Here is a 22,475-nt window from a genome sequence, read left to right on the forward strand (position 1 = left end):
GCAAGAAATAGCGACGTAACAAACATCAGTCAAACAGTAACAAGAGCTGCAGCGCACAAACAACAGGATCAACATAACTTGCCTCCTGGATGACGATAGGGCGTGCCACGTGGAAAACCCGCTGTTAACTGCCTGTAATCGCATGGCTTGGATTTCTTCGTTAATGCAAACGACCAACGGTGGGACACGTGTTACGAGGAAGGAGTGAACCGTCAGTCGAGTGTACGCATGATCCGTATACCGGCACGGGCACACAACATGCGATTCCAGCGAAGAACGCCAGGCAGGATGAAGAGTATTGTTTTCCGGTAGCGTTACACCGGCAAGACGTCGCGCGGATTACGCCGTCGAAGATGATGGGTTTTCATAGCGGTTAAACGCGACCCATTGCGTACATCCGCATAAGCAAACAAAGCATACAAGACAGGTAATAATGATCAGTCGACACTCCGTTTGGGAGATGTGGTGTTTGTGGAGCACATCGGAAGGAAGTTGATAAGATCCGCAAGGCGCAATGTGGTTGGTTGGGGGTGTGATTAGAATGCGAATAAGAGAAAAAGAAAGAGAGCGAAAAAACTTTAGCCCAACATTGAAAGTGTTGAATCCACACCAGGAGCTAGAAATATCTGGAATACCTTACAAATAAGTAGAAATGAATGGTACGTTTAAACAATAAATAGTAGTGATAGAAAACAACGTTACGTACATTGTAAATTAGCAGTTAATACTGCACGAAAAGCCAAAAACATTTAAAGCTAGTGTGAAACTACGTAGCAACAACATAAAAGAGAGGGTAGGCAGCATGAGAGTCAACAGTCCGTTCAGTCCGTTCTTCAAGATTAAAAAAAAAAATGAAAGAGCACGTTTTTCAATTTGAAAATTGCGGTAGCTGAAAGCAATTGCACACGATTGCCGGTAGCCGTGTCAGTGTGCGCGATCTTATAGTTAACAAATTGAGCCAATGGTCGCCCTTTAATTGAACGTAAAATTTTAAAACATAGAGCAACAAAATTATAAATTATGGGAACGTTATAATCGAGCTCGATTGCGCTAAGTTCACGCGATAACGAGCAGCTGTTCGGTGCGTGCGCGTATGTTTTCAACATTTTCGCCTTACGCGTGTCAAGTTCTTCGCGGTTATGTTTTCTCCCCTTCAACGATGTTGGAGAAGCATAGGCTACTTATAGTGTTACTAAGCTGGAATGGAAACGCTAGAATACGTTGTAAAAGTGCATTCAGTATCTGGATTGGATATTTACACACTCTCATATTGTGCTCGCTTTCCGTTGCGCAGAGCGGGAACGTGTTTAATTAAAACATCATAAGCCCTCCCTGCCGTAGACCTGGTTATGCGAGCTATGCGTGCAAGCAAATGTTCGGGAATGCTCAGGATGGATACATGCTTGGGCAAGGACACACAAGGGCAGAAACAGCTGATCTTTTCGCGAGTGTCGATGACGAGAACAGAAGGAAGCGGAAGGGTAATGCACAGTTGACAAAAGGCGAACATGGTAAATGAGACCAGCCGAACGTTAAAGCATAACGAGCCGGACAAAAACTGGTGAATGGTTAAGTAAAAAACAATGTCATTATTGTATAATAATCGCTATGAACTAAAATTTGTATAATGCATGCATTCAAAACTTTATTTGTTGATTGATCCAACCAAATCCTAGGAACGAACATTACTTGGCGTAAATCGTAACGTAGCTCTCCTAAAGGACATTCTGAGCAGAGTTCAACCGATAAGCGATAGGAATGGTATTAGAGCGTAAGATGTTTGAAAAGTAAATGAAAACTGGTTTACAATGACTAATATCTAGACAACGTTAGTGGGATAGCGTTTTTTGCGGAAAAAACTTTGGTTGGAGCGGAGTCCACGACCCGAATCACCCTGTGAGCTGTCACGGTACGGGGAAGCATTGGTATTGGTTGGAGCGGTCAAAGTGGTAGTGTTTTTAGTTTTAGCCTTAGCCAGACTATTGTTGCTGTTATTGTTACTATCCCCATTATCGCGGTCGGTGGGAGAGGTGAAACTTTCTACAAAAGTCTGCAGGGTTGCTTGGTCCGTCGTCGATGGTCTTTGGCGGCGCTTTTTGCGCATAAAAGTCCCTCCCCTGGTCAGCGGGGACAGTGTCTTCGAGGGCAGGGTGAAGAATTTCTCATGCTTAGACAGTTTGGGTTCATACTCACTGCTGTAGGTCGAAGCCGACACACTCGTCATTTGCTTCTGGTACTCCAACGGTTTCTTACCGCTCCAGTCGAGCAAATCTCGATCGGCCTCTGGAAAGAGTAGGTCAAATTACGTGCTGTAATGAGGTGGCGAAAATCTATATTTTCGCTGTCATTGTTATTTCCACAACCGTTTGCGATATCCTCGGCGTATCCACCCTATGTTTGGGCGTCGCGTGACCAAAATTTGACAGACCGCGGTTGATATGCCGCGAAATGGTTGACACTTCAATCGATTGGCATTAATTAATTTATCCGCTGAACTAAAAATAATTAACCATTCAGCCGAAAGAAGCTCAGTTATGTTGGGGTACCTTATGGGAACGAGTTCCACGAGAGATGGTAGATAATTTCTCGTGCGCAACCCTTGCCCCGTTCTCACTTTCTGATAATGTCAATTGATGACCAATTTAAGCTTAGCCTCATTAGCGCTTTTGCCCACTGCAACACCCATACGATCTGTCAAAAACGTTAAACAACGCTCGTACGAAAACGCTTGTTGTGGACAGATGAGTCGTCGCGGATCCACCGCCATTCGGCTGTTTGATGACCGCCTACCGTATGAATGATAATTTGGCCGGCAGACAGTCGTGTCTTTGCGTATAGAAATAGGTTCCCTCGAACGTTCCGTTGGAATAAACACAATGAAATGAAACGGAATTGAATGAAGGTATTAAAAAAGAAACAACCAAATCGATAGCACCTTCCAACAGACGTTGTCAATGGATGAGGATAGCCGCCTTTACCAGCGAGTGACGCTTGGCCCTGTGACGGACCGCGCGTGCGATTATCATCTGTCAATCAAAAGTTATCGATCAATTTATTTTCCTTATCACCGTCTTCTGGTGACTGATTAAAGCGGGCGACAACGACAACGTAAGAAATTGGGCGCGCAACCTATCCTTTAGGAACCTATCCTTTCACGGGGCGATGACAGTATAAAATACATAATTTGACAACTAGAGCAAACACCGCTTCAAAAACTCTTGCAATATGCCGCCTCGTGTTTGTTGGTGTCGTGGTTTCATTGCGTCAAAGCATTGTCGACTAGGATGAACAACTGCACCATTCGTATGGGAACCGAACGTTTTCAAAATCATATTAAATCTTTCTTCGACCAACGAATGCTTCGTGGCACTTACGCTTTGTAACTCGTTTCACGGACTTCCATCAAGTGTAAAATGCATGTGGCTTTGAAAAGTACCGTTCAACCCGGTAACTTTCTAAACATTTGCTTCGAAAAATCTCGATGCTATCAAAACACCAATCGTTAATTGTAATAAAAAATTAGTAAAATCCGTTTACTATTTCTGTTCATATTTTGTCTGTTAAGGAAGACTATTCGTAAATTGAGCAAACTGTGCTGTTTCCTTATTTGATTTGATAAACGGACAGTTCAGTGTATATTTATTAAGTATACAAATGTTACCTAGCATAGCATACTTACTGTATACGTTGCAAAGCAGTTCAAAAATATCATTTCTGCCGAATTGGGTTGCAATATGCAGAGCAGTGTATCCCTGAAAGTAAAAAGGTGTATTTTCATTAGGACTCCGTTCATCTTATTGAGATTATTTCATAATTGATTGGTTACGGCGCAGCAAAAGAGGAAAACCAATGTGTGACTTCAACAAAGGCTAGAAAGGGTAATCCAGGGTGATTCCAATCACTTTAACCCTTTAAAGATTGCAGTGAAAGTTGTTCCCAGGTCACGTATACAGTGTAAGGGTTCAGGGTGAGCAGAACAATGATAGCAGGACCGCAGGCTTCAAAATTTGACTGACACATGACCAAACTATGTTCCGGTTCCGTAAAATTCACATCCACTACGATCAGGAACAACATAATTCACCGATTGCATAATACTATAAGAATAGCAGGACGAGAAATGCAATTATGATTTGGTCGGGATGAAAAACAATTTACTGGCCGGATTCTTGTGGAAAAATTAGGCAGCCGAAATAGGCGTTTATACAAAATAGATCAACTTGATAAAAAAGGAACAAATAAATCAAATCATTTGAATGCCGAAGAAATGTATGAATTTTAACGCAAAAAATGTACAATTACTGAGAAAGTTGTAGAACTGAAGGCAAAAAGACAAGAAAATGTACAAAGATTTCAAAATTCAATACAGTGCCGTTTGGCCGCCGCCGATGCCTTACATATCAACACATGCATCAAATGTTTATAATGTTGTCACGTATTCCACGATAAGCGTAACTAATGCATTATTTCCGGTTCTCCGATCGTTTCCCTTCGTATGCGATAGGTGTTGTAACCGACTGTCACTTTTGCGCCCTATTTTCCGCGTTCAATATTTTCTCCCGATTCGAACTGTTTGGTGCCGGCTGGTTCGAGAATAAACGCGAAATTAAAAATTTTAAACTGGAACACAATCTTCGTAAAAGGGCCCTCAAAGGGTTCTCACACTGTAACCGATGTCGGATGCTTGGTTCGATATTATGCCTGTTCCGATGTTTTTGGTCTATTGAAGAATGTAAATAGCCATACAACCCATGGAGAAAAGATTTTTTAGAATCGATTTTTCAGATTGTGACTGCTGTGAAGTAATGTGTTCGAAGCATATGTTACTTAGAGCGGTACTTGTTCGTTATTTCTTGAAACACAGATGGCGACTGATAGTGGATTCGTGTTAAATCTGTTGTTACAAATCAGCGTAAGAAATATTTTTGATTTTGAGCAATTTGCCATTTTTGGAATAAAATAGTCGATGTAAAATAAAAAAGTCGCTGCTGGAATACAGTATCCAATCTAGATCTATAGTTAAATGTATAACAATGGTTCAGTGATGAAATACTCAGAGGAATAACAGAAGAATTACTGGACGATATTTTTATCGTAATCAGCAATAATGGTTTGATTTAGTGCGATTTAAACTGGGGTTATGAGCACGGCAAAATTAACCTGCGTTAGTCCACCATATGTTGAAGCATGTATTATTTTGCTTGTTATTTGAGGTAGACGAATAAAATACTTTCGAAAGATAGGTCGATGGTCACGATAGGTACGACTCCGTGATGTTCTGTTAGTTGCTCATAGTCATGGTCTTCAAACATAAATAAATTAAGTTCTACATCAATTGAACTGGGTTTGAGATATTTGTCTTTTTCCACATCGGAATCAACATAGTTCCAGTACGGAAGGCCACAGATAACAAGGCGGGCAGGAGTTTGTGGCCTCTGCAAAGGTGACATTCATCACAGACGTGCTTACTTACACTCGTCATACTCCATGAGGTTTACGCCCAGCTCTTGAATAAACTTTTGTCACTTTTATTCAACCACAAATAGTGCTATTTCTGAAACTTCCGATCCGAAACTTTAAGGCCCGCCACTGCACATAGTCTTGACTATCTGCAGACATTCGACCTGACGAAACATTGTTGACAGTGCAAACAAATTCATCTAACCGGAAACTTACATGAACCTGTTCGGAATAGTGTTAAGCTCCGTTGATTTGGAGCCTTTTATTGAAAGAAAATGAAACATTACAAGTGCCCTTTTGTCAGCGGTATTCGAGTTGTTGTGTCTACAAATAGACCAGGTTTATAAGAAACATATCAGATGATTAAACTGGGTATGAACAATTTGAATCAAAGTAAATCAGTTTGAATCAAAAGTTATGCAACATTTGGAAGCATTCATAACATAAAACAACACATTTCTCCTGTAAAATATTTCTGAACTAACGCCCCGAAAACAGATTGCATTTGCACATGGCTGGCATTAAGCAATAATTAATATGCATGCATAATTTCTCACAACCATTCAAATTCGTCGCACATAAACAATTAAGATAATATGTGTTACGTCGACAATGTGGATACTCGTGCGATGACTTATGGATTGTATGTTCCATTAGTACAATGAAACAACTTTGCGTAAGGTGTCCCTCAGGCGGCAAACGGATTCAAATGGTCCGTAAATTGTATACATATATCATGAAAGCATTTACATAACCTGCGGGAAAAACACAGATAGTATGGTATTCAACTATGGTTAAAGAGTGTTAGATTTAATGAAGACAAGCACAATCGCTTGAAAGTTGTAGTTTGTTTTAAAATGTATTGTGAAAATTCCATTATTATTATACAATGTTGTTGAAAAATTAAACATCAAACGTGTATTGAAATGATGTAATATTAAAACGTACTTCCGTTGAGTTTTTTTACATCTGTAAAAAACCTTACTTTTGTAGTAATAATAACTTTTGATAATACTAACTTAAACCCATAACCCAAAAAATAAAATCGCCAATCCGTCTACTCAAGACCAATGGTCTTGTGATTTCTTCTCGATCAATTTAGGATTTGTAGGTAACCAAACTAGTTTGTCATACTGAGCGGTTCCGTCTTCATATACAATTTTTACGATTTGGAAACGGAATAAAACAAACTAACCTACTCGACGACAACTCTACGACCTTTAGACTACAAGCAGGTAGCAGTTTTCTGGGTTAGTGTTGGTTCTTCTCCGAATTGCTTCTGTTGAATTGCTTTTTGAATTCAACATAGACAAACCAGAAAAAGAAAAAGCCCACTCCATTTAAATCAGTGATCGGTAGATCGTTGATATCGCTAGCTCAAGTTGATATTTCATGGAGGGTTCGGCTAATTAAACCAAATGTATTTTTTACAGATGTGTTAATGAAATTATAAAAACTAATTAGTACACACGGGAAACTTCTTTGCATCTGCGCTACGTGTCATTTGTATAAGGCAACTAACATTCCTGGATGCTGTCAACAAATGTAGCCACATTACTTTAAAAGAATGACGAATTATTCACGAGCAATATTTGGTTTGCTGACTTTGAATAAAACAATGATTTCGTTTTTTTTTGTAATTTTTGACCATGTACGGTTGCTTTTTAATATAATTACTACCTTTACCATATTTCAAATACGATTTAAATTTCTTTGAGTTTGTGATGCGACATTCATTAAAAGGGTGATAATGATATTACTTACCCCGTTCTGATAAGACCATTGACGACGAGCCATTGAAAGTAATAAAAAAAACAAAAAATATCCGAAACAATTATTAAGAATTTGTGTGCGGGAAATTGATTTTTGCAATACATACCGTTCTAGAATTGACATCGGCCTTCAATTTTCCGGCTACCAATTTAATGACGTCTTCATTACCATGCTTCGCTGCCCAGTGAAGTGCCGTCTGTGCAATAATTAAAAAAAAGTTATTAGAAATTTACAACATAAAAATCGTATCTAGAAATGGTGCTAAAATAGTCTCCAAAAATAAATAAATTAAAATAAACCAAAATTTGAGACAAAAGATTCTTATAAAAATTGAAACATTTAAATTTTTTACTTCTTAATATTATGCCATTAGCAAGATAAGTTATTTAATGTAACTAAAGTGACACATTTATTTTTTAAAAATGATTCAACATTTTATGCGGCGACAAGAGTAAATGTGTACTAAGAAGACCACCATGTAAAGTGCTCTGATCAGTCGGTTAAGAAAATAAAATTTGTGTACATTTATCAATAAACTTATAAAAGATTTGATTTGGCACATATTTATTTCTACAGATGTGTCGTGCAGTCGTCCACCCCAGAACATCATAAATCCATCAAAACTAAATGCATGTTGCTAAACAAGAAAATACAGCTACAGAAACACGAGATCAAGGATAGTGTTATATCGACAGCTGAATCTATTCGATTTCCGCAACCAAATTCTAAACTTCTTCGAAAAAATCTTCAGACACGAATAAAAAACACCTTATTGTTAACGACCATCTAACGTTTTGGCGCAGATGCATTTGAATGAGCGATATAAATTATCGTTAATACCGAGCAAATTGTTGCAAAGGAGAGCTGTTACTGCAATGTAAAAGCTATCAGCAATTTACAACAAAACACAGCATAGCTGTTTTTTGTGGTCAACGCACTGTTTTGCGCTCCATATGAACTGAATTTGAAATGTAATTACCGTGGACAAGTTAAATAGTCATAACTTAAATCAGGGTAAGATTGACACACTTATTTATTAATATTTATTGAGCGTTTTTGGAACATTTAATATATAAGATAATTTTTGCAAATGCTCTATAGTTACATCCCCGCATGAAAAAGTCGGTGTCAAGTCGCACAATCTGGCCAATTGACATCACCAAAATTATACGCCCATTAAAGTTCTCGCGCAGTAGATCGAAAATCGCTCGTGCTGTGTGGCTTGTTGCCCCGTCTTACTGAAACCACATATCTTCTAAGTCCATATCTTCAATTGCAGTTAAATAAAAATTGTTATCATTTGGCGGTATCGCTCCAGTCACCTTTTCCGGATGTAACGGCATCTCTTCAATCGATTGAGGGTTTCAGTGCTCCAGTTGCAGTGATTATGCTTCTTTACGTAGCTGTCAAGCGAAAAATTTCGCGTTTTCGCATCCCCACTTTTGTAATAAGTTTTAATCATTTTAACGAGTTTTCCTATTGTTAAGCGATTCATTTCAGGCAAATGGATGACTCTATGTATGATGAAACAGAGGAGGAATATAATATATACAACGAAATACCAAGCATGGCGCCTACAGATTTCAATTGTGCTTTTAGACTTTCTTTCACATCCTGCATCAGCTGGTTGACGATCATCCGAGCCCACGGTTTACGAGAACTCGTTATTCATCTTTGATCATCGATCTACGGTTAGCCTGGATTAACAGACTAAACCGAAGCTGCACACTGCCTTGGCTGGCCACCAAGGCAACGGAAGGTTGCCTTCTTTTTAGCAAAGCCTTCTGGCGGCGCAAGGAATGGTCTTTTCATTGTCAACCGCATCATCTGATTTCGGGTTTGGATGGTAACAAGAAAAAGGGGATGTTAGGAAAACTTTGCAATTGAAATTGAACTTACACGATACGACGGCGCCACCGTGCGACAGTAGCGGAGACTTGCGCCACAGGCTGCTGTGTCGAGGCTCGTGTGAATCACATGCGGTTCGTAAGGAGAACGATTAACGAGCCCAAAGCAACGTTGGTGGTAGAGCTGCTGGGTTTGTGGAGAATCTTAGATTTTTTTTTATCCACAAGATTGCATGGTCAGCATCGTAAGTCTTGAAGATATTTATACAGCAGAGCCAAATGATAGCAACACGCTATCCATATAAGCATTTTAAGACCAAAGACACCAAGCACCAAGAAGTTTTGTTTCAATAAATGTATCACATTTTTTATGTTCATGATCAGTCTTTAGAACAAGTTATACAAGGTCAAATTGTGAAATTTTTCCGTTCACAATCAAAATGATGAAAACTTTATTTGAAGTGGAAACGAATTGCAATAATGCTCGTACCGTACGAAAATTTAAACGCACTACCTACGCATTTCACGAACCACTTTATTCTTCATTCAGTAAACATCCATTTGAACAATTTATTCAAACATGGTTTAACAGTCATGGTTATTTCAATCTTTAAAATGTATTTTCGGTTTTTATGTTTGCTAGTTTTCTAATCTTTAAAGATGGTAGAAAGAACATAGAATTCAACATTTTTTTTAAAATAAAATTGAGTAGAAAAGGTTCAACAATAATCATCTTATTTTTTATATACCAACCGAACTATCGACTAAAATCGGATTTGATTGAGAAGTATTTCCACTAAGATGACAATTTCCACTGGCCAAATTCCATGTAGTACTTTATAGAAGCAATTGTGGTTAACAGACTTTTCAGTGTTGGATATGCCTGTATAACTTTAATAATGGCAAATTAAATAACAATATAAATCGATTCACATCGAGTCATAGTCGCAATTTAACGGAACACTTTATAAGAACTTGCTTAACTTGCTTTACTTAATAAGAACTTGCTAACAGTGTTTGCAATGAAAATTCATAACAAATAAAATATAGAAGTGAAACACTCTAAAATTATACTAACTGCTGTATGCTTTCCTTATTCGAAAGATATATTTTCCTCATTTGGATTGCATTCTTTGTGCAACCTCAATGATGCTGGACGACGTGTGGCAGAACCTTTAAACATAGTATTCATTAAGATATTTGATCCTGTTGAGTCACACCGCCGCAAGTGATATTTCAGACGCTTATTTAAGCACTTTACTGAAGACGGAACAACGATCGAAATGTTATTGTTTACCCCTCGCCGATGACCCGCATCCATCTCGTGAATTTTATCTTTGAACTTGCTTTTGCGTATCAGTCGATTGTAGAAAAAAAAATCTGAGAAGATGCTTTCAATCCATAGCTAAGGGGCTTAAACCAGAATTGATCGTGAGGGTAAAAGCGTTGCGGTTATTTATTTATTTTTTTCTGCAACCGGACAGCGTTTAAAATACTTTCAATTTATATAACTTGTGGATACGTGTATGTGGTAAACGTTCCGAAATCACAAGTTTGGTTTCGGATTGGGAAAACGCGTTACGAAAAGATTGAATCTCCACGGAGGCAGATGCTTACGATGATCGCGACATTTCTCGAAGAATTCTGAAAATATTTCTTTTGTGGTTTGCTTACATTAGCGTCCGTCGAAGAGCTATTCGAGCACTCAGACTTTTCGATTTGCGTATGTTTCTTCAACTCCTTTCGTAGTGGAAAGAAAAGCAAGAATGTTACTGAGATTTTGGAAGTCAGCACAAAAGAATGCGTTACACATACTAAGTGACACAAGTAACAAAGCTTTTTCAACGAAGAACAAGAAATTACTTTCTTGGCTTTGGTGTTTTGTTTCCATCATCAAAAATTCTATCAAAAGTTCTCAAATGTTGGAGCGTATATTTTTATATGATTTTTTTTTACCTTATAAACTGATAAGTTTACATTACTATCAGTAATCAAAATTAATTAGTTTCGATTCCCGATATCAGCGTGACATGAGGGTTGACGTGGGGCCAACAAAAAAACACACCACCGTTACAGAAAGCATCAGAAAATCACATTGTCTCTGGTGCAGGCCAAGATCGCTCGGCGGTTGTAGGAGGGGATAAAAAGAAAAAAGGGACAAACAAACTTTCGCAATATTATTTTAACATAAAATTGACATTTAGAGTGTGCATCTATTGGATGCGTACAACAACGTTGAGAACATACATCCACATCCAATCGTGTCTTGCTGTCTTTTTATAGTTTGCAAACTTGTCACTCAAAAGGTGAGAAGTATTTATAGACGAAAGAAATATACAAAATGTGTACTGTAGAGAGCAGAGGAGAAATAAAGAAAGGAAGTACACCATATAGATAGAATGAAATAAAAAGAGACAGAAAGAGAGTAAGAAAGAGAGTGAGATAAAGAGGGAGAGAAATGCAACATGAAAAGACAAAACGGAAGTATAGCGAGAAAATGAGGAATGCAAACAAGCAAGGTCGGAATTATGCTTCCATTTTATCAAAATTTGTATCTACAAGCAATTTATTATCAGCGCCGTTTAAAAGATCCGGTGCGCGATGTGGCCAAATGCGCTGTCGAAAAAAAAATCACAAACTCCTTTTAGAGTCTACAGTAAGGAAACAATAAGTTTAGGTCAGGTCGATTAAGCTCAACATTTGGACACGTTTGCAAGGCTACAGTACAATGCGTATGTATCCTCTCGGTACGCAAACTGACGGTTACACTGGATCAATATATCCTTTAGTGAGCCATTTCAAAATTTAGTACAAAAATGTTTGTGGTTCGCCACGTTTGCTGGTCCGTGTAAAGGATCTTTTCATCTCTGTTGCGGTACCGACAATCGTTAATGGAACAATGATCGTAGAGCACCACTGCAGCCTGAGCTACTTCACATAAAAGATGCACCGCATTGGCTTGGCCGTGCAAGATGCCAGACCGACTGCAGACTGTTGATATGGATCTGCGAATCGTAATAAGGATCGTTTTTCTGTGGCTTGCTCTCTCATGTATTCTTCCCGGTTTGCACAGTAAACAGCTTGTTCGATGATAGTTTTATAGCATAAAAATGAAAACAAATAAACTAAATACTCACATACTATAAACCACACACGCTCGTTTCCCCACCGTGTGTACCCGGTGTCGTGTTGTTGGTCGGTGCATCGTGCAGTTTCCAGGATGTGTTGCAAAAGTTAAAATGAAGTATTTCGGGTTTTCGTATCAGCCGCATCGTATCAGCAGAATGTAGCCGTTTCGAAAGATGCGTCGAATTTATGATCGGAGCAATCAGAAACGCCGGATCGGTAGCACAAGTTGGATCAGGCGTCATAGAGATGCACATGTGAAAGAGGGAAATGCGGATAATATTTAATAATTTATTTTATCGTAGACGTGCACTGCATCGTATATATTTTTATACATGTTGTTTGCTGAACTGACTTATCTGAACTACTTTTTCTCTGATTGCCTCTTTTTCGCATGGGCATATTTCGCACAATTACTTTCGAGTATATTCATTATCCTATATTAATAATAGCTTTAATATTAACGTTATAATATTACTAATTTATATTACTGCCCACCAAAAGTTCAAGCAGAATCAAACGAAAGCAATATACGATCTACGAGCAGCATAGTGTACAATATAAAAATACATTTGTTAACCCAACTAACAACTTTATTACTCTAGGCCCACGCAAAAAGTAATTGAAAACTGGCGAGGAACAAAACGAAAACCTAAGAAACCATGGCCAATCCCAAATCAGCGCATTGTGAATCCCACTCCTAGCAGTAGATCGATCTTGAAGCGTTCTTGAGAGATGTTTACAATCTCTTCGTGGCTTTGCAGAATGTCTCAATTTTAAAATGATTTTGTCTTCATTGAACGGCAGGTTTACAAACTATGGTGCCAAACGACGCCATGATGATCATGGGAAGCTAAGTCGTGTCTTTTCCGATCGGGAACCATTTGCCATCGCTTAAGCCTTTCAGTTTTCTTTCCGCAGATACGCTTCTATCTCGATGAAAACCAGGCAATTCAACCTCACGATGACAATACACCGCCACCAGGACTAAACGGTTCCTTAATTTAGCATTGTTCGTGCCGGTACGGCTCCCAGAAGAAAATATAGCAAACTCCGGTTGCATGCGTGTGGCACGGATTCCCAACTATCTGCAAGCACTCGACGCAAATCACTGGTTTGCCCTGAGGGCCGAAAGACTGTCCCACGAAGATTTCCAATGGAACTTCTAAATGCAGAGTGCCGTCCCAGCGGCGTACAATCGATATGCTGAGAAGGTGGTCATGTTATGGCCGAGCCGGTTAATTCGTGAACATTAAACAATCGTTGGCATCGTAGGTAGCTTAGTTTCTCCCGGCTGCTGATAATCTGAGGCCAATTTATTTGTGACCTTATTCAAAAACAAATAAGGGGCACGTTTGATTACAAGCCCCTCTTATGTCGTGATATTTGTTGGTGGCACCAGAAAAAGGAACAAACTGCAAAACTGAATTCGCCCTTGGCGTTCTACATGCAAGGTATAGGGAAGATCCAGATTATTAACGTACTGCGAAAAGGTTTTTCGTCGACGACGGCGTACAAGTCTTTTGAACAATTTAATCCCGCGACAATAATGATCATAATCACTGAGGTTTAAAAACGCATTTGCATGGTTGCTGGCATATTTCAGACTATATTCCGAAATATATATAAATATTTAGATAAATATTTTGACCATATTTATATGAGAGATGGGTAAGATTTGCATAAAACTGTCTTGCTTGTAAACAATTCTATATTGAAAGCCATGACCTAAAACCAACGCTGATGTGTGTCTATCAATGCTTACTTTGAAAGACGTTGGAATTCTATGTTAGAAGGCATCGCCACCGCTTTTGCTGCTGTTTCCTATCCTATTCTGGCCACGATGCGTGTTGATTTGGCGTCTCAGATAGCGACCAATTCGATGGCGGCAATTTGTTGCAATCATAATTCTTTAAAAATACGAACACCAGAAAGATGACTGAACAGATTCTCTATCATCGTTCGTGGTCTTGCAGCGTTAGGGTTAAGACTTATGGTGCGTACCGTTTTCCGCACCACGCGGAATATGGCCGTGTTTTTTATCCAACAATCGTTTTTGAATGAATGAAGTAGTTTTTTTCCTTTTTCATTCGTTAGTAATAACGCGTACGCTCCAATAAAGAAAGAGATCAAGAACCAAGGTAAAGGATGATTGAAGATCCGTTACCGCCGTACTGTTAAGATAGCGAACAGACCGACCAGAAAGGCCGAGAGAAAAAAACTGCCGAGGGAGGAAAACATACAAAAACAAGAAATGAGAAAAAACTAGATGGCCGAATAAGAAGAACAAGAGAAAAGCGATTTGAAGCAGAGACAAGATAAACTGATGGTGAGTAAACTGACGGTAAGCAAGGCACAGACCTTGGGGGCTGAAACGCTGATAGCAACTTTCTTCTGCAATAAATTTCAAATTTTAGGCTGGTAGAAAACGGCAGGTGGCGACTAGTAGGTGGCTTGACCCCATGCCACCAGGAGACGGAATGACATTTTTAACTATGTCTCTTTCTGTCTCTTTTCGCTGTCTTGTTCTCCGCTTGAGCTCGTCGCAAAACTTGCAGCGAAGGAAACACGAACGAACGAAAACAAGATTGTTTCAACGAGATACGTCTGCACAACACTACCACCAAATCAACATTGAAACGGGGTAAGCACGTGGAATCAATGTAGGTAGGACGGCGATGGACCATTTCGCGCCACAAGAAAGATATATTCTTCAACTCTTTTATGATTTCTTAAAAACAAAATCAAAAAATTTACAGCCGTCCCTTTCCTTAAGCCCCATTTGCGTGTCACACCATAATTCTCCTCGCCGAGGCACGTATTTGATGCTTTGGGCTATAGGTTTTCTTGTTTGGTTGTCATATTCTTCGTCCGAGGGAGTGAAAAATTATTCCAAGTGAGCCGCGGGAGATTAATTCACAGACATGTTTTAGTTATTTTTAATCGACCGGAGCCGAAGTGACTAAATTGTGGATATCTATAATACGATTAATTAGATGGGATTATAAATTTAGTGTAATTTATACGGATAATCCTGGGCGAAAATGAAGAACACTCCATGGCCAAGTAGCTTAGAGAACAATGTTTGGAAATATCCGTAATATCCGATTCGAATATTGCTCTGCGTAAATTTATCGTACTCATACAATACGGCTCACATCCTGTTATTTTTCGTTAATTGTTCGATAAAATATTAAATAATTTAAAAAACATACACAAAATATTGCAAGGCTTATAACTTTCATTTCATCAAATCAATTAACATAAATGGCTTAGCAATTGCTACGAACAAACTAAACACTAAAGAATGAAATTTTTTGCACCCATTTGTTAAACAACGTAGGAAGAAGTTTGAGAGTTTGGGATTTGAAGTTTTGTAGCTTCATTACGCATCAATTAGCTAATCATAGATCTACGTGCGCGTTCAACGAATGAACATTTCAAATTATATTTGTTGATACAATGAGACAAAAAAACTGCTTCCGTCTGTTCGCTATCATCAAAACCATCATTAATCTTTGGCTGTAATCATCTTAGCAACTATTACTCTAACTGCAATACCCATAATTTGACCATATTATCCTAAATTTAGATGCATTATAGATGACACGACTTGTTAGTATCATAAAGTGCCGAGGAGGATAAAAAATACTTACGCCCTTTTGTAGTTAGTTTTACACGTCGTTAATACGTCCATATAACATTGGGGTGAAAGGAGCATTTCGATCGGTTTCACGTTTCCCCCAGCAGGTATCATTAGAAGGTATCAACATTACAAGGATTATTAGTGACGATTGCCGACGATGCCGTCGGTGAATCGTCAAAAAGTGTTGGGTAGTTTGATGAACAATCCCAAACGGGCAGATCACGACAGTAGGAAAATATAGTTTGATTGTCCACATTAGATAGTATGTGAAATTATAGGTTTGCCAAATTGTGTCATTTCAGAATAACGGAAGTACAGCAGCGAAAGGTAACATCCATCATCGTGCAACAAGGTGATGATTAGGTACAAATATTTGAGAAGCGAGATGGTCATAAAGATTTCACGTGATGACATAGAATCAATTTGGATAATTTTTAGTTTGAAACACGGTACACGAATGCATTTTTTAATATTTTTGAATAATAACCACAATTCAGCGCCAATTTTAGAGTCGTGTCGTTCAAATATTGTTATTCCCAATGTAATGGTTTTCATGTTGTACGATTGGAGGGAAGATTGTTGAAATTTCTCGCCGATTTGTCATTTCCACAGCAGGATTCCGTTGCAGTTACATGTAACAAAAAGAATGAAAAATACACAAAGTGAGTATGAAACTGAGAAATATAAATTCTTGAAACCTACAAACTGCAATGAAGGAATCATATTTGTTAGGGAACATAAAGCTATAATTGCAACTATACAGTGCAAGCAACACATTATGCGACACAAAACAATACACACATTCATTATTTCAAATATTCATCTTATCACAATCGTATCGAATCATAAAAGGAAAAAAACATATATGAAAAGGTACACAAAGGAAAATAGTTTAATTTGCTCAGAGTGTAAAGATGAAGAAGTGCAGAAATAATAGAATGGATGATTCTAAAATAGCAGTATAACCTGGATAATACTCAATATAAATTAGGAATTAATCCAGTAAGAACACATTGATCGACATCTCCTTTGGTGGAGCATCACAAAACCAATGAAAAGCAGCAGTAGCAGTTGCAGGCGCTATCCAATTTGTTCTCCTTAACTCACCGTGCTGGTGTCCTAGAAAGAAAGGAAAATTGAAAACGTAAAAACAACTGTACCACCATTTCAGTCAATTTAGAAAAAATCTTAAATTATGCACTACCAGTATGGTGAGAATGCCGTTATTAGCGTTCGTCGCCAATAAACCTCAAGACAAATCACCTGATTACGTGTTTATGGAACTGTATAAATGGTAATCAGGGTCGAAGCCGGAGTCGGTGTGAGTATTGAGAGGTCAGTTGGACCCCGCATCAGATAAAATGTATACCTTGTCTGTATATAATTTTTATCTTGTCGTAGATCGCGCAGGAATGAAATATGGAGAAATTGATTTAAATTCATATTTTAACGCTTTATTCTTTCAGCACACTAAGTAATAATAAACATTAACACGAAGTTTCGTAGAATGTGTAAATAAAATGCGATTCTTGATTCCCAAAATAAGAATTTTGGTTTTTTTTAATACACATGCATGCAACATGAACACTAGCTTGAATGACATGGTAAGGAACGAATTTTAACAACAAGGAAGATAAAGGTAACAACTCACATACTGGGTTGTTCAAAAAGTTCTGCGGTTCGATAAGCAAAACGCAATTTCATGGTTTGAAATACTAATAAAGTTCAATATAGTCTCCCTGAACATCAACACACTGCCCAATAAGATGCATAGAGCTTCTACTAAATCTCTTTTACTCATTTGACGATTTTTCAATACGATATCCTGTTTTTCCTTACTCTTTCAGCTGTTGCTACGGTTTTTGGACGTTCTTGGAGTGGATGTTTTACTGCATTAATTGAAGGTGACGACTCCTTATACATTTTCGACATTCGTTCAAAAATTTTATTTGCTTTTAAACTTTACAAAAATAAACATTTAAACACTGCACGATACTTTCTCGCCATTGTAAAAAGTACCACGACACGTTGATACTAAATGGCTTATACACCAAGAATGAATTAATAGATTGAAATGACGTTTCACATACGTTTTTTGTCTCAGAGTGTCTCAACATAACAAAAAATAGGTTCGAAGCAACACCATTTATTATTGAGGCTCAACACTTATTAAACAGCCTGGTAGATGACAAATAAAAACCAACGTTCACAAAACCAAACCAACATTTGGAGACAATAGGCCAAAAATTAATGTATTTGGCTGAAATTTATTCTTTGTAAATTATAATATCGAATCATGTTAGCATGGCTGATAAAGCATTTAATTTGACTAGAAATAACTTCATCGCCAATTCACCCCCCTGATTAAGATTGTACGGAAATAGCGGGCCAATCGAATCTCGTATAAAGTCAGTGGCTGCGTGCCTTAGCAAAGCTATGCATGTGTGTTTGTGTTTTAGGGTCCTGTATTTGGGTACGGTATGCGTGTTTTTATTAGAGGTCCAATGTGTCGATGGATCGTTTGTGTGGTCAACAGTGCGACAACAAATCATTACTGCGGCGACACCGTGGGTCTGGGTTTCATTGGCCAGTTCGTTCTTTATATGGCGGGCACTTCCAGTATAATACGCTCTTCTGTGGCTTCGAACAACGATGTTTATGTTTTATTTACATGAGCAACCACAATAAAAAATTCAAATTTTCTTTAGCGTCTTTTCATATTTATGAAGCCACAGCCACAAGAGAGTGCCAATGATTAAGCAAGTGACTGGTCCCGGTGCTAGTTAAGCACTAAAAATATTGTCAAGTCTCAGGAGTGTCTGAATTGAATCTATCGTAGGTACACCAGATAAACAGTTGTACGGTAGTAAATGTTATCTACTTTTCGAATACTTAAGGAAACTCTTTAAAGGTATTATGTCACGACGCAAGCCAAGTGATGTTACAGTTGATTGTTATATTGAAAAAAAAAATCAGCTGTCACCGGTTTTACTGTTATATGGTGCCATGAGAAAAGGTTACCACATTATTATGCATGATTTATGGATGGTGCGTACAACTTTTCTATTAATAAAAAGTCGAGAGCGAGAAAGCCCCAAAGTGCCAATTCATGCATATTTGATTAATGTCAACCTTCTCATAAAGAAACCGGCCATGGCTACGATTCAGTCGCGGTGGACATTCTGATTATTCTAATTAATTCTGCGATTTTACGGCGAGCTATGGTGCATACTTATATGCTACAAGCGAAACTAGAAAATCTGTTACAGATTGAATTCTTCAAATATGATTTATCCATGCTTTCTTGATATCCTTCTGTAGCGGTTTGATAACAAATGGGGTAGCGACATAACATGTTGGGGCTTTCCGCACTTTGTTCTACGGTGTTACGTGCGTGAACACCTCGTTAGCATCTTCAAGGAGGATGTGAACGAGTGTTCTGGCAACTTTAATATGACAGGCATACGCGACGTAGTTCGCGTGATCTGCCAAACTTAAAATTTGGGAAGCATCTCCACCCGTGCTTTTATTCAATGTTATCGGCATCAAATTCATAATTACTTACTTCCTCGCATACAATGCTTCAGCAATTATTGAATTTGATGATATCTAACGAATTTGGCGAGCTTCCACTACGTGTTGCGAAAGGTATCGCGGAATCGTTGAAGCACAGTTGAAGTTTTTTTGAGTATCTGAGGTTTATGGGTATACACGAAATAGTATACGTACATGAATGTGGGCAATGATTTTGGACGGCGTCCAAGCGGGAAAAGTCGTTCAATGCACAGTAAGAGAACGTATGAAACAAGAACTAGTCGATGCAATCAAGAGATTGTGCACAGAGCCCAAACATTTGGAGCCGCGTCGGCCTGTGTGGTAAAAAATGCATCAAATTTGAAGTGGCTCAGATTTGACGTCTCTTTTCAGAGGTTTGAAAGTCTCTAAATGGAGTCTTTAAAGGGACACCAAACCATAAGAAATTTAAGGAAATTTAGTTGCATGCACAGCAAAACATATTTGACAGATAACTTTTGAAACAGTGTGTTAATTTTTGCAATGGACAATGGTCCAAGATAATTCAAACTACGCGCAACTGTTGCCAACATAATCTGTTTGGTCACATTGATTGTTAGCTTATAGCTTTTGGTTCTTAAAATTATGCTTCGTCAAAACTATTTTGTTTTTTCCCCACACCCTTGAATGAAAGATTGTCTAACACGGACATTATATTACATTCTCGCTTCGTGGATGTGCCTGAATTATCTCAGATAAAAATGTGTTTATGCACAATCTACGCGTAAGATAACTGAAAAACATTTTGTCTTAATTATCTACACTTTGTATGAATTAATTGTTTCATTGTTTAGTGCAAACGAATCCAAATTGCTGCATATTAAATATTATTCATGAAGGTTTCGGACTATTTTCACAAGGCGCGCGCAGTGCTCCGAAAGTAGAATAGTGGAAGGAAGACACGAACTTCACAAAATACATTCGTGCTAAAAGAAGTGGTGCGAACGGTTCAGCACAGTTTATAAATATTTCATTTTGCCGCCACTATTTTATAAATAAATGTGCACATAATTTTTTGGCGCTTCATTAAAAATTATAATCTTTTGAAAGTAAATGCTAATGTTTTCCTTAAGGTAGAAAAGGGAGAGATAGAACTATTTATGCTGTTTGCAAGTGAAAGTGATCGATTTTCTCTTTGACACTACTCTGATTATACTATCATCACCCCAATTGCAATGTATAAACGTAAAACGTATCATGCGGAAGTTTTTTTTAAACAATTTCTCAAACATTTACGCCATACATCGTTGTCATCATTGACTTACCAGGGCGTATCGTCGTTGACTTATGTTTATCGGAAGTCACGAACAGTGGTAAGATGATTACATCATTTTACTAGTAATCAAAATAATGATAACATACTGATGAATGACGATAATTCGATGCCTTCAGATAATAAACAGTTGTGTACGGTATCCAACGTTTTCGTCCTATCCGTAAAGTAGAAGTGATGAAGATTGTTGTGTGTTGTCGCTCTTAAAGTGCAGCCATATCTTACAAAAAAAACTGAAGCGTGTGGCGGCGGTAGATCAGTGCAATTCGTTTTGATGTTTAATCAATTTTGACTTAAACAAACTTGCTTCGCGTTGATGGCGTTTTTTCATCATCCAAAAGTGCTCCGCATGATGGTGCGCTTCTTTCATCATCCCAAAATGAGTCTTATGATGAAATCATAATGGAAATGAAAGGCACTCGACATACCAAATGATCAGCTTGTGATAAAGGTGTGATTGAAAAGAAAATAAAAATTAGTTGAAAATTGATGACTACTGATAATGTTTCCGGCTACTTTGTTATTAAGTTGAGATGCCGAAGGCTAATTTTTTGAACATGTTAATGACAAAATGCATGACGCTGTTGTATGTAACATTTAGAACGCAATCGCCAGTATGTTCGATGTTCGATAATACAAATTGTAATCACAGAAGTTTACTTACATATTAATGAATAATGTAATGTAATGTAATGTAATGTAATGTAAATGTAATCAGTAAACACAAATTCGAAGGACATGCTCCAAACATCGTACAGCACTCCAGTTTGAATCTACAAATTGCGAAACTGCACTTACAAGATGAGGAATTTAAAAAAAAAAGTACATCTTACAAATAGTACCCTTTCCACTAAGATGCAAAGAACACCAGTTTGCACATTTAAGTCCGAAAACAACTGTAATAAAATAGTTAACATATATGGATATGTGATTGAGAGAAATCAACCAGAAAATGGACCATAAGAAACAGTCCACTAGTGGCGAACGATGGAGAACCAAGGCGGGATCTTGATGGATCATAGCTTTTGCTTTTAATATGAACCTCTGAACGTCTCAGTTCAGAATGTAGAATACATGTAGCATTCCAGGTATTTGACATTCATAAAGTATCACACAAATTGCAAAATTTTTTAATCGTCTTGATATTGTTCAGGGTGAATGCTTCATCTAACTGTTCTCCCAAGCCTGATTTCAATCATGAATAGCAATAGCCTTCAAACTCTAAAAGGTCGGCCACCTACCGTTTATATTCTTATGTTTATAAGAAATTATATCCAACGATGAAATAAGCTGATACAATCAAACAAGTTGTTTTACACTCGCTATCATTACGTCACATAATGATTACAACAGATGAAAAGGAAAACTAATTTCAAAAATCATGTTTAACCCACAATTGTTTTTCAAACAATAGTTTGAAACTTCAATCAAAGCCACGCAAAGACTATAAAAGCCCGAAACATTAACAATTGGATTTGGTTTTCACTGTCCCGCACATTCTGCGAGAGCGAGGGTATAGTTGTTTAGCGAACTGGAAACGATTAAGGCAAGTGTGTAATTTTCGCCGCTGAGGTGTCTAGCATTTGAAAGCAGCTTCTATGCAATTTTGTAACTCCAGCACTTTTCGTTAATGCATTCGGCAGATCTTGTCGCCTGACAGTGTCGGGTACTGGAAGCAAGATGTCTTTGTCTTGCGTGTTAGAACGTTCCAAACCTTGCTTGTGAATCGCTCGACCAAACTAAGCTAAAGAACAAGGTTGACGTGAGAAATCTCCGG

At 38.0% G+C, this 22,475-nt stretch overlaps 1 protein-coding gene across 1 annotated transcript in view; it reads right to left on the minus strand.

Moving 5' to 3' along the window:
* LOC131205806 (ankyrin repeat domain-containing protein SOWAHB) overlaps positions 1-22,475 on the minus strand; it is a 61,198-nt gene that overhangs the window by 4,443 nt on the left and 34,280 nt on the right. Inside the window, exons 5-9 of the mRNA XM_058198061.1 lie at positions 15,353-15,367; positions 7,340-7,429; positions 7,225-7,230; positions 3,680-3,752; positions 2,194-2,283 (exon numbers count right to left, since the gene is read on the minus strand). Of these exons, the coding sequence (XP_058054044.1) occupies positions 2,194-2,283; positions 3,680-3,752; positions 7,225-7,230; positions 7,340-7,429; positions 15,353-15,367 (274 nt within the window). The remainder of the gene's footprint in view (positions 1-2,193; positions 2,284-3,679; positions 3,753-7,224; positions 7,231-7,339; positions 7,430-15,352; positions 15,368-22,475) is intronic.

Source organism: Anopheles bellator, chromosome 1 (assembly GCF_943735745.2).
Source record: "Anopheles bellator chromosome 1, idAnoBellAS_SP24_06.2, whole genome shotgun sequence".
In the NCBI taxonomy this organism is placed as follows: domain Eukaryota; kingdom Metazoa; phylum Arthropoda; class Insecta; order Diptera; family Culicidae; genus Anopheles; species Anopheles bellator.